We start from the raw sequence: 16,868 nt of genomic DNA, 5'->3' as shown, positions 1-16,868 counted from the left end.
ATATATATATATGTATGTTAGAAGGAGATAACCGATAACCCCCCTCGAACATTCGAACATACATTAAAACTACGCCACTGAACTAGAAGATCAAAAATCACTTGAAAGCAAAGAACAAAAATTGTATGTACGTAGAATCATGCTATGACTAGAAAAATGGTAGAAGGTACTGGACTAGAATAAACGATGTATGATTTGAAATAACATTTATTCACGATAAGAAAATTTACCTTCATTTTCATAAAAAAGCGAAATAACTTTCCAATTTACATAATACTTATTTATTTTAACACTTTCTAAAAAATAAAAATAAGCTATCGCAATAATCGCAGCTGCAAAGTCAATATTAAATTTGTATTTTGCGCCAAACAAATAGATCGAATAACTAAGTTTGACCTAAGTTTATTTTCCCATAACAAACTATTGGAATAAATATCCTTTAATGCCCCTAACGTCATTTACATCAGTGGTACACAATTTTTTTTCCGTTATGGAACCCTATATTTTTGAGCTTCGTTTAGCGGAGGACCTAATTTTTTAAACTAAATTAGTTCATTTAGCAATTGCGAATATGACAAAAGAAAGGTTACTAATTATTTTAAAAATATTTAAGGCAATGAATTAATTTCATCATTAGTTAATCAATTCGAGACTTAAAAAATAAAGTTTAATCTTAGATAGCTGAATGCCATCTAGACATCAGCTTAGATAGCTGATGTCTAGATGGCATTTGAATTCATTGGTGTATTCATAGGCTTAAAATGAATGAAATTAGCTGAATTACGGTGATTGAAAAATCTGTTCATTATTGTTGAAATAAATGTTAGAAAAAATATTTTATACTGAATTAGTTAATTTTTTTATTGCACGGTTCCGTGAGGAATACTAATAGAATTTGTTTTATAACTAAACATTTTCTTGAAATAAAAAGTTTTTTAAATTTTGCAATTTATTTCTTATTTATTGACATATAGCTTAAATAATTTCATAAAAATAACCAAAATATTAAGCAATTTTATGATAATTGGGTGGATATAAATACTATTAAACGTTCAAAAAATCATTAACTCTTTAAAAAGAAATCTCCTTATTGTCTGATCCTCTATAACCTTCTCACGGAACCCTAGGGTACCGCGGAACAAAAATTATGAAACGCTAATTTAGAGTTATTTAGTTTTTGTTTTATAACCGTCGCTGAGCAGCCGATCCAATTTTGAGTTTATGACTACTGATGTTCAACTCCGTGGCCTTGTAATTTTGAACCCAATTCAGAAAACAAGGGAACTCCTGGATCAAGTGTTGGAAGAAATTTGCCTTCGTGCAGGCCTTTTTGATGGAACTAACCACCGACCCTCCCATAGTTAGATAGACGGCAAGGGAACCCGTGATCCGTCTACCACTGAGGATAGAATATTTCATATCAGTACTGTGGTCAGTGCGAGCGGGATGTGGAATTCGTTTCAACCAACCATTGCTGAGAATCGATTCCGGATCATCGCATTGGGAGGCGAGTGCGCTATCCATAGAGGCTCTAGAGTTATTTAGTGAAAAATAAATTTGCTAGTCAAAGAAAGATAGTAAGCTATAAATTGGTAGATAGAAATAATATCTATGTGTTTCTACAAAATAGAAAGCAATTTATTGATTTACATAAATATGGACTAACATACGCATCAAGTAACGAAATATTGTTATGTTTAATTATTAAGATTCTATCCAAATGCAAAAAGTCTCATTTGAATATCTCATTCGAATATCTTAAAAAAATCTTAATTCAAGACGTTTTTAAAATTGTTTTTGTACTTTTCAAAAGGAAGGAAAAATTATCAGAGGTTTTCCACAAATTTTATTTTGTAGTATGACAAATTACACAATCGTATAATAATATTTGTGGAAAAACCCTTATCGTTTTGAGTTTTTTTTTATGAAAAAAGTAAAAAAAACTACTAAAGTCACTTGAAACAATTCAAATTAGACTTTTCCGGTAGCCAAATACGATTCCCTAAAATTAGGAAAAAAATTTAAAAAATCTAGTTTAAATACTCATATTTTGCACAGTTTAAAACGAATTTTTTTTTCGAATTTCAAAATAATAATTTTGTAGTTGATTTTAAGTTACTCCAAAAATGTTGCTTAATTTTATTAAATATTTCTAAAATTATAGGAAGGAAACGTAAGAAAAAAAATTTTGTTTTCATAAAACTGTCCATATTTCCAAAAATATTTAAGCTAGGTTTACAAAATTTTATTCAGTTATATCAATTAACAACCTAACTAATCGATGCAAGTTACAAGCATATTGCTCGATTTTCTGGCAGAGGTGTTCAAATATACTTGTTTTCTTTCGTAATTTTTTGTCCGCTTTTCAACCCTTCGAAAGTTTGAAGCCTATTGTTGGATGTAAAAAATCGCATGATTTCAAAATGTAGAGAAAACATAGAAAAACTACAGAAAAATGGAAAAAATAGGAAAAAAATTAATGACAATCTGGAAAAAAATTTATAAAAATCCGAAAAAAAAAGATTTAATCTTTTCCTCAGCTCACACGATCATATCCGCAAAAAGGAGTGCTTTCTAATATTGTATCAATATAGCCAAAGCAAAATATATCAATACAATAGTGTAAGGAGCACTGAAGAGAAAAAAAATTTCTGACTTTCATTGATTTTTTTTCTCTTTTTTCATTATTCTAAAATTTTTTCCATGTTTTCTCTAAATTTCGAACTTGTTTTATCAATTCTGTATACTTACTGCTTAGCAAATAAAACAAACTTTTATATATATATATATGTGTGTGTGTATATATATATATATATATATACTATATACTTAATCATTCACCAGACGTGATAGAAATATCTGCCTAAAAAGTCGAGAAGAATTATTAAAAATTCCTTTTTTTATCTTCGTTAATTCATCCCTCTTGGTTTCTAATAGTTAGGACTTCAAAAACGCATTTACCACTGATTTATAACTTTAAAAACCATTTACAATTGTCTTGATTTATGATCATAATACTGAAATGCAAATTTATAACAGACTGCAGAAGTGTTTCAAAGTCTCCAAAGATAGGGTATGTGCGAGATAAACGGTTCAAAACGCATTGCTATGCCCCATAACGCACAGAGTCGGAGAAACTGCATCGAAATTAATGGTCCATTATTGGGGTAGCTTGCGTGACAAAAATGGTAGAAAACGCAGAAAGTCTCTTCACCCTTCAATTTTTATTCCACGGGGAAGGCTAATCAAGAAAGTAGGAATTGTCGATAAATGAAATTAATTTTGATGTATGAACCAACATCGTGTCTACTGTCATTATTACAATACCTCGGTCATTATACGCTAAATGTTCAATTCATTGTCGGAACTACTATTTATAATTTCGCCCTTACCTCGCACGAATAGTGCATTCATTGTGTCTAAATAATCCTTTATTGAATTTGAAGTTTGTGTTGGTGCAACATTTAAATTTGATAAGCTTCAAGCAAACAAGTTTCGTGACAACTATAGGCTGAAATAAATAATTATAATCTAAAGTGTTTTTTTTAATTGAATTTCATTAATTTATTTTTAATTAATTGCTCTCTTTTGTAAGCAAACAATGTAATTTTTTGCATGCCAAAGATAGGGTATATATACATATTATAGGGTATGTATACATATTATATATATAAATATATACAAAGATAGGGTATATATTATATGCTCTTATGGCAATTTTGTTTTAAAAAAATCTGGCCAGCATCAAAGATGTCCAATACAAATATAATGAAGAGTATGCATATGTCAGAATATATTTAAACGTTTTTGAAATTAAACTTTTATGAGGGAAGAGCTGAGCGGAAATGGCGTATATTGATTCTCTTCCGGATGTTCACATTTACCATTTCGAAATTAAAGTAAAATACAGGGGCCCCCTGGCTGAGCAACATCACCTACCAAGTGTCGTGCATAGCTTGGAGTTAGAGAGTTCAAATCCCGCTGCTTCTCTGGATGGATCTGCCTGCTGTTCTTCTCTGTATTGTTCTAACCGTCCTTCTACTTAGCAAAGATTTATAAGCCTTAATTGAACTCAAGCCTGCATATGTATGTGTGTAGATTAAATAAAATATATTAAATAAGCAAAATACGTAAATCAAAGAAATTAATTATTCGGCAAATAATATATCACTTGATTCAAGTATACTTTATTGCACGGAGAAAGGAATTCTAGTAAAATTAGCGTACTTGTGACAATGTTCAATGTACAATGTGTACAATGACATTTCTGATTAAAAAAAACTTGGTAATAAAACCATTCATTAAATGTTTTTTCCGTTTGTTAAAGTAAAGGTTTACCTGAATTTATGGTTTTAAAAGTTATAATTCATTTATCACACACTCAGAAAAAGTACGAAACTGAAAAATAAATTCAACCAAATAAAGTAGCATAATCAAATTACCGAAAATTTCACCAGAACCATCATTCTTTTTTACATTTATTTGGTAAATTTAATTTTTTGATATCTATGTCTTTTTCCAAATAAAATATAAACAGACTGTTTACACTTCTATTGTTTATTTAAAATGGCGGCTTATTTAAATAGTTGAAATAGCTACCGTTAAGAAATTTTTTTTTTCCAAACATATTTCTTGATCACCGGAAAAATCAGCCTAAAGGATGTTTTCAAGTGTTTTAAAAATACTAAATTCATATAGATCAAGCTATGGTGTCTGTTGCGTGTATCTTTTATGGGAGTGAGTAGTGGGATTAATTTATTAATTTACTTACATACGTGGTTTTTTTGTGAATACAAAGAAAACATTAAAAACTATTTTTTATCATTTGAAAAACAGATAGCACTAATTTAAGAAAGACAACAAGAATGTACATCGAGCTTCAAAGCATTTAGCGGAACAGTTATACCACACAAGGGCCACTTGCAACTATTGCATGTAAAGCAACCGAACATTATTGAATTTTCCAGAGGTTTCCGAGGGGTATTCTTCTTCCACCAAATGATCTGAAGAGTAGAGATAACGTGTTCAATATCGTGAGGCTTTCTCAATTTCGTGTTCTTCTTTAACTTGGCAAAGGGCAAGTCATTCTTTATATTAATTAATTTGCTTATTAAAATTGCACTTTGTAATCAATCAGTATTGGGTACCTAAGACTCGAGAAGAAGATAGGTATTTTATTTACGTCGCTTTAGAGCTGCACGGTGGACAATTGATGACGGTCTGGGTAACATCCCTGAGGATGATCCTAAGACATGATATCGCAATTTTAATCCTCTGCAGAAGGGATGGCTCCCCTGTTTTGGTAACCCGACAACCTGCTTACGAACGAGGAGAAGGAGATCGTTGAAATCATGCGGTATTGCATTATCATACGGTTGTGCATAATGGACTAACGTTACAGCTATTAGGCTTGTTTTATTATCACGCAGATTTAATTTGATAGCTACAAGCTGCTTCATGCGTAGTTGCCAAAAATAATTCACTACTAAATCGTGGAATAAACAATTATCATGTATGACATTGTTTACGGGTATCCAATTTATAAACATTAGCCATCAACTACAGGCAGTTACATTTCGTTTAGCCGAATATGGAAGATAAACAGAATCAAATTTGGACTCTCAAAAGGTTGAAACTGAAGTTGAGTGTTAAAATTCCGTATTTTTGGTCAGAAAAATCCAGAAGTAAAGTTCTTTCAAAATTGAAGCTCTGTTCGAAATAGAAAATATTACAGTTGAAAGAATGAAACTTAATTATGTTACATTACATGTGAAACCAAAGTATGTTGAAAATGTCTTGGACATAATCATCAATTTAACGACAATTCCAACCACACTTTGACTAAAACTGAATTCTTAAATGCTTTTAAGGGTATTACTTCAAGAAGCCCCTATAGCTTTATCGCCAAGTTGGCTGTCGGGATGAGGGATGCTGTTTCATCCATGGCAAACCCGATTATTTTACAGTACCTTTCAATGTGTTAAAATGTTTTAATAAATTAATAAGGTTTTAATGTAATTGTTTCTGTTATGTGAGGCTTCTATGTTTTGTTGTATTTTTATAGTTTGCGTTTTGTTATGCTTTTATATTTATGAATTATTTTTTTCATATTTTAACTATGCTTTATTGCGTTATATTTTGGTGCCATTTTATTTAGTAGGTTACTGGACGTAACCATGATTCCCTCCTAACGAAATTTGCAGTTAAATTGAAATTGATGGAAATTGGCACCTCGAAGTATATTTTTCTTGCTTTTAATAAAAGAAAAACTAAACGAATAAAGCGTTTAGTAACTAGTATCAAACTTGGCGTGCTTAAGCCTATGTAACTGCTGCAAAAGCATTGCAACATTGCATATTTCAGACAAAATTTAGAAAAATCTATTTTTCTGAAAAAAATTTCTAATCAGTACATATTATTTTAATCATATTTAGCCCCGCCCCCTACATACTTGAAACATTATTTGTATGAAATTTTTTCTATATTTACATCTAAACATAGCATGCTCTTAAAACTAGTATAGAAGTATTTAAAATTTGCTTCCTATATGCACTCTTATACTTTGCAATTTTAAAAACCATCAATCAATATGAATTAGAGAGAATGTCTATTGTTTAAGAGTTATAAACTCTCAGATCAATTCATTTGCGCAGTTAAATTCTAAACCTTTAATTCGTGCTAAATAGACAACTGTTTAAGGAGTTAAGAGTTAAGTTTTCTTTGCTAAATTGATGAAACCGTTTAAAGCAACTGAAAGCTTTGTCTCTGAAATAGACATCAGTATTTCAAAGTAATTCTCAAAGCAATCACTAAGTTAATTGTTCTATCCAAGAAATCTGGAAAGTTTCCCCTTAATTTTCTCATCGTTTCCTGTTTTAATTCACATTCAGACAAGATGATGAATTTGACTGCTCTCAAACATTTATCGCATCACTGATCATTAAAACGTCAACCTCATTGTTCGTGAAGTTTCAAACAAAATTAAACTTTTCGATTTCTTAAAACAGTCAACACTTTTAATGATTAAGAAAGTTCATTTATTTCCTTTCGGGTGATTTATTTCAAAGTTATTACTTATTAAGAATGTGGACCACTTCCTTTAATTACGTGGTATTTAGTTAGTTACAAAAAATTACTTTAAAAGATGTATATTTGAAAATGGTCTTCAATTTGCTTGATAAATTTTTAATGCTTTTCACCTTTGTTAAGTTGTGTGATCATGACATGAATAAAAGAAGATAAAAATAAAATGTTTTTGAATCAGTAATTGTGGGGAGAGAAGTTATGTCAACCTTCATCTACGAAAAAGCATCCCACCATAGAATGAGTCAACATGTCTTGTATACTAGTTAATTGGAATTGTATTGGTAGATACGCTATAGTACTCCCCCACGAGAATTTCATCTGTGATAGAATTCAACGAACGGATACCGCTAGTTGATCCATTGCTATTTTGTAAGAGCCCAGGAGAGCTATATTAAGATCCCTGTCCTTTTGAGTACAGATCGTGAGAGCTGTATTAAGTTCACGGCCGTGGTCACTCCTGTGTTCCCATTAGCAGTCGAGTATATACAAGTCAACAGTGCCAGGAGGTGGATGATGTTACAGTCACAAGTAGCATGTCAACTGTTCAGTGTGGGTCATCCATCTTAGAAGGCGTGTTCAAATCGAAGTGGGAGATTCTGTCAAGGTAGGCATGTTCACATCATGTCCGAAAAAAGGAATGTGGGGATAGTAGTTATCGGCAATGTCAACCTTCATCTATGAAAAGGTACCCAACCATAATCGAGTTAACGCGTCTCATATACTAGTTAAGCCCATTGTGCAGCTCTAGTGCGACGTAAATTAACAACAACAACAATATACTAGTTAACTGGAATTAATTTTTTGTAGTGGTAGATACGCTACAGTAATAATAGATTTCTACACTTTTTATTTGAAATTGTAGCTGCTCGAATTTCTAAATTTTAAATATAATCTGCACTAATTAATTAACTTACATAAAGTAAACCTCTCGAATCATTACACTTGAACGTTACATAGGAGTATTTCGTATGTAGCGTTCTACTATCTCATACGAGTCTTTCTAAGTTAATTCATAGATAAAAATAGATTCTCTTATTAATTGAAAGACATAGAAATCGTTCTTTTACGAAAAGCCGTAATAAGTTCAGATCCCTATTAAAATATTATTTTCTCAATTTAATGGGTAATAATTCTTGGAAATACGCCCGTTAAAGAAATTCCAAATCTTCCTTATAGTCTGCATAGCATCATCTGTTAAAATGAATCCAGATGGTAAAATTTTCCAGTTTGGATGACTTTCCATGATGCTAAATATTTTCTCGCAGCCCATTCCCTATCAAAGTCTCTGAATAAGAGACGGGACAAACTAATTTCGCTAGGTTTTTCCATGATGTAACTGCTAGTGAAATTTGGTGCGAATGGACAAACCCCTTTTCCTGAATGAATTTGACATAAGATACTAAATAGAACTTACTTAGAAAATAGAAACCCAATTTTGCCTCCTCTATAGAAATTAATTGTTTTTTCTTCAAATACGGCTGTAAAATCTATATGTGTGGTTATATTTATATATAGCACAATAAAGACAAAAAGGATAAAAAGAAAAATATATAATAACGAAGAAAGTTTATTATATATTGCATATATTCTTACAATTATTAATTATTTTATTTATATATTACATATTATTTTATTTTTATTATATTTTAAATATTATTTTATAAATTAATTTTTTTTTCAAATATTTTTTATTTTATTTTAATAATTTTTCTTCTTCTCTTTTCATTAATCATAATTATTTTCCATATTTTCTCTATATTTTTAACACTTATATATATATATATATATATATATACCTGTTGCCAAACCTATATATAAATATAAATTAATATGTAAATATTTATACAATATATATTTACATACTTATTTATTTATTTCTAGACATTGGTTTGGCAACAAATTACTGAAGTATCAAGCTCATGAGCTGTCATAAGCATGAAAGCGTAAATGTACATATTTAAATTTTTCTGAATGAAAATTTTCCTCACGTCGACAACAAAAATTTGAAGCAAACTTATCTATAAGGAGAACAGAAATTGGAAGTTAAAAGCGAATGGTTCATGTAAACAAAGTGTGGCATATATTCTGTTTTAATTATACTTCTGCAGGTAATAATATTTTATTCATTATTATTGTTATTCATTCAAAAATTTATATCAGTCTTGCAGTCATGCCTTTTAAGTATAATAAAAAAAGCGTGCTCGAAGAGAAGAAGAAAGCGTTGAGGACAGACATGAAGAGCATGACATTGAAAGAATGCTTTAAAGACGTGACGTCATACATTTTATTTTTTAAGTGCATAGTAAATGTTTTGTTTCAGCAAGTTTTTTTTATGGATTTCATTTATTTAAATTTATGTTTTTTTATTTCAAAAACTTACTATTTACCAAAAAATTTATTTTTTTAAAGATTTTAATTATTGGTTTAAATTCTTAATATTTTCACTAAAATACAATTCAAATTGAAACTTAGCAAGGAGGAAAGCAAGTATTTTTGATCATATAAGATTGCATAGCAATCTGTGAGGATCAGGAAGTGACAGCGAACAGGAGAAGGAGCCTACTAGTTTAAAAGAAAATTAGCCGTTAAAAGAAAACTCAATTTTGGTTATTAAAAACAAAATATACGGTATTTAAACCAATTCATTTGATATTTTTATCAGTACATATAGTTATGGTTCACTGGAAATTCCAGTTTTGGAAATAATAGTTCTTATTACCACACATTTAGTAAAACAACACAATATTGAAAAGTAAATTTGACCAAATAGAAGGTGGTTTCACGCCCTGCTCTAAGATATCATGATGAAATTACCAAATTTTACCACATTTTCCAAGTTTTATAACATATTATAAAACCCTAATTTATTGTTAATTTTACCAAAATCATTATCAAAGCAATTTGGAAAAAATTTCCGAACTTTTTAGCCTTCCCATAGAACCAGAAAAATGGTAAATTTTACCATATTCTGGTAATCTGCGTCACACTTTCTTTTTCTGTGCAGGGTATAATCCCTGTCATTTCCAATATCCTTATCTGCGTAAGTTTGCGTTGTGAAACTTTAATATCTATGTAAAAAGAATTTGCATAGTCATAGGAATAGATTCCAAGTATTGTAACTTAAATTTTGATAACATTTTATTGACTCTAACTATTTAAATATGTAAACATAAACAATATCTCAAACTATTTGTTTTTCATTTTAGGAAATATTTACATCTAAATGCTTAAAAAATGCTTAAAACGTGTGCATTGAATTTAACCCATAAAGTAAAATCTATTCAAAATTTCTTTACGAATATCACAACAAATAAAGCTATATCTTTAGTTTTTAGAATTTTTGGAACAATAAATTAAAGATGCAAAAGCTAATAAGACTTAAAATGATAATGTTCGATAACTTTCATCATATCTGAAAACTTTATAAATGTTTATTATGATTATTATACGTGAGATTTTTGTCGTTTTTGTTGGATGATATCATCATTTTAACATCCATTTTAGGAATACTTTTTTTTTCCATTACACTGATTGCCAATAGGAAATCAGCTAATTCAGTTGTTCTTTGTCATTACTAGTAGAGAATCCTTATAAGGTTAATAGGATTTCATTGACTCATGACCAAAGTTTCAGGGTCACATTTTTATAGTGTAACATTTATAGCATTATATGCATTCAAGTAATGCAATTTACGTGTCATTCAAGAAGTGTATTCATGCATTCAAGTGATGTAAAGTTGCGTGCCATCAAAAATATACTAATAACACTGCAAAAAATAAAATGATGCAATAACAAAATTAATAACTCCCATTTTTTAATACAGTTGACGACTTATGAATAAAAATTTGCAGTGTACCTGGTATTCGTTGCAAAGTATGATTTTTTGCACTTTATTTTAAAAATATTCGCATAGTTTTTTTTTTAAATAAAACACTTTTCATCATCAAGAATAATTTTGTTTGAAAAGTTGAAGGGCATAAAATTTACTTACTTAACTTCAATTATTTTTTGTGATTAAAATAAAAATCATTAATTGTGGTATCTTAGAGACCTCAGCTCTAAATAATTCTGAATCAAAACACGGTAAAAAAATATTGGCAGTCAACGTGCCGATATGTTTTTATCGTAAAATCTATTTTTCCCGGAGCATATTACGGAGTAAGAAAATCTAATATACATTAATTTATGCAGTATGATATATTTTATACAGTTTTACGAAGATTGTAATCTACTTCAATTTATCAAAGAAAATACAAATCCTTCTCTCTCTCTCTCTCTCTCTCTCTCTTTCTTTTTTTTTTTTTTTTTTTTTTTTTTTTTTTTTTTTTAAATTGAAAAGAAAGAGGAAATAAAAACTTTTTCTAGTCTCTAAAACTATATTTTTCTTGTAAAGATATCTCTAATACAGAAATTTATTTATGCATTAAAAAACTTTCGTTTCCAAAGAAAACACAATCTTTGTTTGAACTTTCGGATAAGAGTGATGAGATCTTTTTAATAAAATAGGCTGAGAGCGGTTTATCGAAAGGCATAGGATTCTTTCCCTGTAGACGAATGCTTTCACGTTTCCCTGCAAAGTGTCTTATTCGAAGGGGAAAACACTTTTACAGATTCTTCCCAGTCATTCTTAGAAATGATATGGTGCTTTCTTTTATTGTTGTTAGAATTATAAAGTTTATTACGCATTAACTGAAGTATTCGGATATTCAAAAAATCAAGTTACTTTATGAGAATAAATTTAAGGAATTCGAAATGCAATCGCATATTTTTTATTTCTCACAAAAAAGTCAATTTAATCATTTATTACCTGAAACAGCTTGAATTATATAAAACTTTAAAATTCTGTTATTCAAGAATTTTTCCAATAAAACAATAAATAGATATTTATAGCTGAAATCATTAAATAATAATTTCAAATGCTCTATTTTTTGCACTTTCAATAACCTTTTCTAAAACAAAATTGAAAATTCGTAACTTTACATAAAATGCTCATCAATTATAAAAATTACTAAATGTTTTGCAATTGTTAATATTTTCAATTATAGAAACTTAAATTTTATGTTATGTCTTTAAATTTTTCAAACGTATTTCTAGTTTAAAAATAAATAGTCCAACTTTTTATGAGAAATATTTTCTTGAAGAAAAAATTCGCAAGCCATTATAGTTGCTATAAATGCTTTAAAATACAATCTTAAGCAGAAAAGAATCTTTGTTAAATACTTTAAAATAATCTAAATGCTATGTTTTAAAAAAATTATTCAATGCCCTTGAACCCTGAAGCGTGTATTTCAAAACTTTTAAATGTGAGTAATTTGAAAAAGTATGAAAAGCAAAAACATTTCATTTCACTATTTTAAATGCATTAAATTACAACACAGGATAATAAGTCATAGTTTAAACGACAAAAAGGGTCATTATGCATAAATTACAGCAGACATTCTACGAAATGCCTAGTCATTTTATAAAATGCCTGGTATTTATCAAGCAAAGCATAAAAACTAAGAATTATTATTATTAAGTAAGCATTGTATAGAACACATAAGTTTTCTATAATTATGTAATATAGTTATATAGAACATTATGCATACCTAGGCATTTTAAAGTCATTGCATAGATTTCTAGTCATTGTATTCCTAGTGACTGTATAGAATGCCTGTAAGTTTTCCATTCGTCATCAAATAATAGGTAATGTAAAAAATGAATCATTTCATGATCAAAATGATAGGCATTCTATAGAATGCCAGATTTCATACATTGACAATAGCATTTATTCTCCCAATAAATATTATGTTTGCTAAAAATATCTTAAAATATTCTTAAGCATTCTATGGAAGAACAAATGCTTTTTAGCTAAAGTATGAAATGTGAGAATTATTATATAATTTGCTTAGTCATTAGAGAGTGCTTACAGGTTTTCCAAAGCAAAAATCTAGAAATATCTTTCAATGGAGTATCTGGAAAATGCGTGAAGCATTAACAGTTTCCTAATTTGCATGTCAATTTTAGATATTCAATACAATGATTTGGAAGTTTATAGGATACTCGATTTCTAACATTAACAGCAGAACATATATTCCCAATAGTGATTAAGTTTGAAGCAAATGCTTTAAAAGAACTCTTAAGTGGAATAAACAGCTGAACATGTACTTCATAATTGTAATAAAGCATAAAATAAATACTATAATTGAAAAATAATGCAAAAATATAAACGAAATTTTATCACTTACCCTTCGACGATGATGATGCATGTTCTCAAGATTGTTCTTTTCGAAAACGTGGCCACAGAAAATATTTTTAAAAAAAGCTAGCAACTTATTGCTTGCAAATCACTTTTGCCAAAATAAAGTTAAATAGCATTTCTTTATGCAACACACACTTACACAGAAATTCAAATATTAAATAACTTGTTGAGAAAATTATTCTTTTTTTGCAGGAAGCTGGATCTTGAACAAACTCTTAACTCAAAATAAATTTAGAATTTGAAGGATAACACAAAACAGAAAATTATCAAGTTCCACCTAGCATATTTTTAACTGTTACAACTAGGGAGTTTATTGTTTCTGATTATTTTGAAAGTTTTATTATGCAATTGGAACTTAAAACTTTAAGATTCATAGTTCACATGCTTCTAACCTTTCCCAGATTCTGAACAGAATATAAATATAATTTGTTTTGACTTTATCAATATCAGAATTTTTTCAGCAAAGAAAAGAATTTTTTAAGCAATAAACAAACTTAATAATTCTACTTTCTACTGAAAACAAAAATCTTCAAAGCATTTTCTTCAATTCTGGAAAAAAACGATTTTGTTACTTAATTGTATCTCGTCCTAGCTTAAGTAGCAGAAGTCTTATATGCTGTCTTTTCATATTTATAACGTTTCTTCATTTCATCAAAACATTGATAATTTTCATAAATTAGGACAATTATGTTTTATGCATTAAAATATAACATTGAAACCGGTTCATAAAAATAATTCTTGATATATATTAGAATAAATAATAATAAATTCAAGATTCTACGAATTGTATATATAAGATAAGCATAGTAGCTATTTTTACCACATACTGCTATAAATACTATAGGGCAACAGGTTTGTAAGATTTTAGTCGGGTACAGTTAACAACTGAATTCGAACGGTACACTGTACATCAAATATCCATCTCACCTATATTCATACATCGATTCACATGGATTTATTTCAGAATTCGTTAAACTTTCTGAAAATATTTACTTATATTTCATAATCATAACTGTGTGAGTACAGGTAAATCATAATACGCTGGAAGAATACTGAGAGCACACTGGAATACAAATAAACTGTCAAGGATTATTCCTTTGAGTAGTGAATATCACCAGGTGTATCAAAATCGCTGCACTTGCCTGGTAATTCTCCTCATACTGCAACCGCGCCATCTAACGACCACAACGGAAACTACAAACATCAATCTTTTGTTTGATTGTCCTCGCACGCATTGAAAATAGCAACACGTCTAATTACTGTGTGTATGGGGAAAGCAGAAAAAGAGACTTTAAGTCCTTTGTGTAGAGAGCGCTTCCGGTTTTATTTTCCATGCAATTAAATTTGCCCTTGAGATAAAAATGTCTTCGAATGGAACTAAGAAAAATGAATAATTTATTTTCAAACGATAATTAACATATTATGTGGAAAGCATTTAAATTGAAGAAAAAATAATGATTACACTCTGAATGCAATTTAATTATTGAATTCCGATATATTTTCCTGTAAATTGTTGTTTTATTTGAAAACAGAACAGCAAAATAATTATCAGTTTATGAAAAATAAATTATGGAACTCCGATCGAAAAATCAGTAAATTGCTTTTTTATTTGAAAATAAAATAAATTAAGCTACATATTTTAAAAGAAAAAAGCATAATCATTTGTATTTCTAATAGCGGATATAAAATTTCATCAAAAACAAAAGTTTTCGAAAATGCGAAATAAATTTTTAAAATGTTCACATTTTATTTTAAATATGACAAAGTAAGTATTTAAGATGCTACTCATTAAAGATAAGCATTTTATTTAATTATAAAAATATATCAATGTACCGCCATTTTAATAATTTTAAATCTTACTTCTTTCCTATTTTAATTATTTTAAATCTTACTTCCTTTCTATTTTAATTATTTTAACTCTTATTTATTTTAAATATTACTTTTTTTTCCTTATTTCTAACATGTATTGAATTTTCCCAAATATAAATAAATACAGTTTTCCCTTATAATTTCGCATTTCCAAAATCCTTCACAATTATCTTTGATAAATAATAATTATTATGTAAAATTTTTTGAAATCAAGCTGTCCTTATAATAATAATAATAGTAATAATAATGATAATATCTTTCCTATAACAATAATGAAACATTATTGACCAAATAATTTTGTATATAAAATGGTATGAAAAAATTAATAAGGATAATTGTCTAAGTATTAAGAAGATTTCGTAATCATTTTTATACATATTTTTGAATCCTTAAAGAAAAAATTTAAAATTTACACACATAAGTAATCACAAACCAACATTTAAACAAAATTGTACAACATCGCTTCTTAAACCTGCCAAATTCACTAGTGATGAAAGTAGGATGAAGAATATCAGAACCAATTAGATTGCCCAAAGAAAATTCTAAGCTTTTCAACAAAAGGAAGCTTATCAACTCTCCTCAGTTTCTTTGAGAAATCAGAAAGGTTTTAATGTTTACAGTTCCACTTTTCTTATCAATGCTTTATTAAAATTCGATAACTTTTTTCCAATGACATATTAATTTGTACTCCATAAATAGTATTGTTCTTTAGCAAGGATACAAAAGTATGCATAAAGGGCAGTCACTTGGGAACACCTTGTGTATATTTGCTAAATTAAATTTATGCATATAAAACTAAGCTGTGCTGCTCTAAGCCTTTTGAATAACAACCCTTTTAGAATTCATGATGCCAGTTAAAATCATTACATTCATATTTTTCCTTTAAAACAATAACATTAAAGCAAATGCAAAACTTTTTATTGACCAAAATGCGAACTTTCTGACTTAACGTTTAGTCAAAGATCATGAAATATCAGAGATTTCAATCGTTTTTTAAATATAATATGTAGACTAAAACAAAACGGTTGAGCATCTAAGGGGAAAACGGTTAATGTCCATAAAAACAAATTTAGAGAAAAAACGAATTTCTAGATTTAAAATTTTTCAGGACCAAGCAGATTGAAATCTTAAAAATAAAAATGCACACGAATTCCACAATTTACATCCCCGAAGCAAAATTTACGATATCTTATAAAAATAAAATTTGAAAATTGGTTCGGACAAGAACCATTTTTGATCCTAATTCCTCGCCAATTACTGCATAGTCACTAGCTTTCTCATCATCTATATTTTTTTTTTGTTCGTCTTACTTAGGAAAGGAACCCTTTCAACCGGAATGACTCATCTTCACTGTTTATAACTCTTCGCGTGTCCTGTACTCCTTAATTTGTGATCCTGGATTATTATAAAACGATAATCTTATTCACGAATAAATGGTAACATCGTAAATCTGCTTTGACAAAAAAAGTCTAGTATTTCTCATCTCTTACGAAAATTGAAACTACTAGGTAAACTAATTAAACCACATTTTACTGTTTATTTGATGAAACATAACTCAACAACAACTTAAATCTAATGCTCATTACCTAACGAAATCATAGCTCCAATGTCTAGTTTGATTTTCTTCATACTGTTTTGAAACAATGCTAGTTGTAAATGGTTAAAAATCCGC

General features: G+C 28.7%; 1 protein-coding gene across 1 annotated transcript in view; it reads right to left on the bottom strand.

Moving 5' to 3' along the window:
- The window catches only part of LOC107442117 (alpha-catulin), a 262,498-nt gene extending 248,007 nt beyond the window's left edge, over positions 1–14,491 (bottom strand). The window contains exon 1 of the mRNA XM_071181077.1: positions 13,314–14,491. Coding sequence (XP_071037178.1) covers positions 13,314–13,334 — 21 coding nt within the window. The 5' untranslated portion in view covers positions 13,335–14,491. The remainder of the gene's footprint in view (positions 1–13,313) is intronic.
- Between the last annotated feature and the right edge of the window lie 2,377 nt (positions 14,492–16,868).

The sequence above is a fragment of the Parasteatoda tepidariorum genome, chromosome 5, assembly GCF_043381705.1.
Source record: "Parasteatoda tepidariorum isolate YZ-2023 chromosome 5, CAS_Ptep_4.0, whole genome shotgun sequence".
NCBI lineage: Eukaryota > Metazoa > Arthropoda > Arachnida > Araneae > Theridiidae > Parasteatoda > Parasteatoda tepidariorum.
This window is presented reverse-complemented; position numbering and strand designations above follow the sequence as displayed.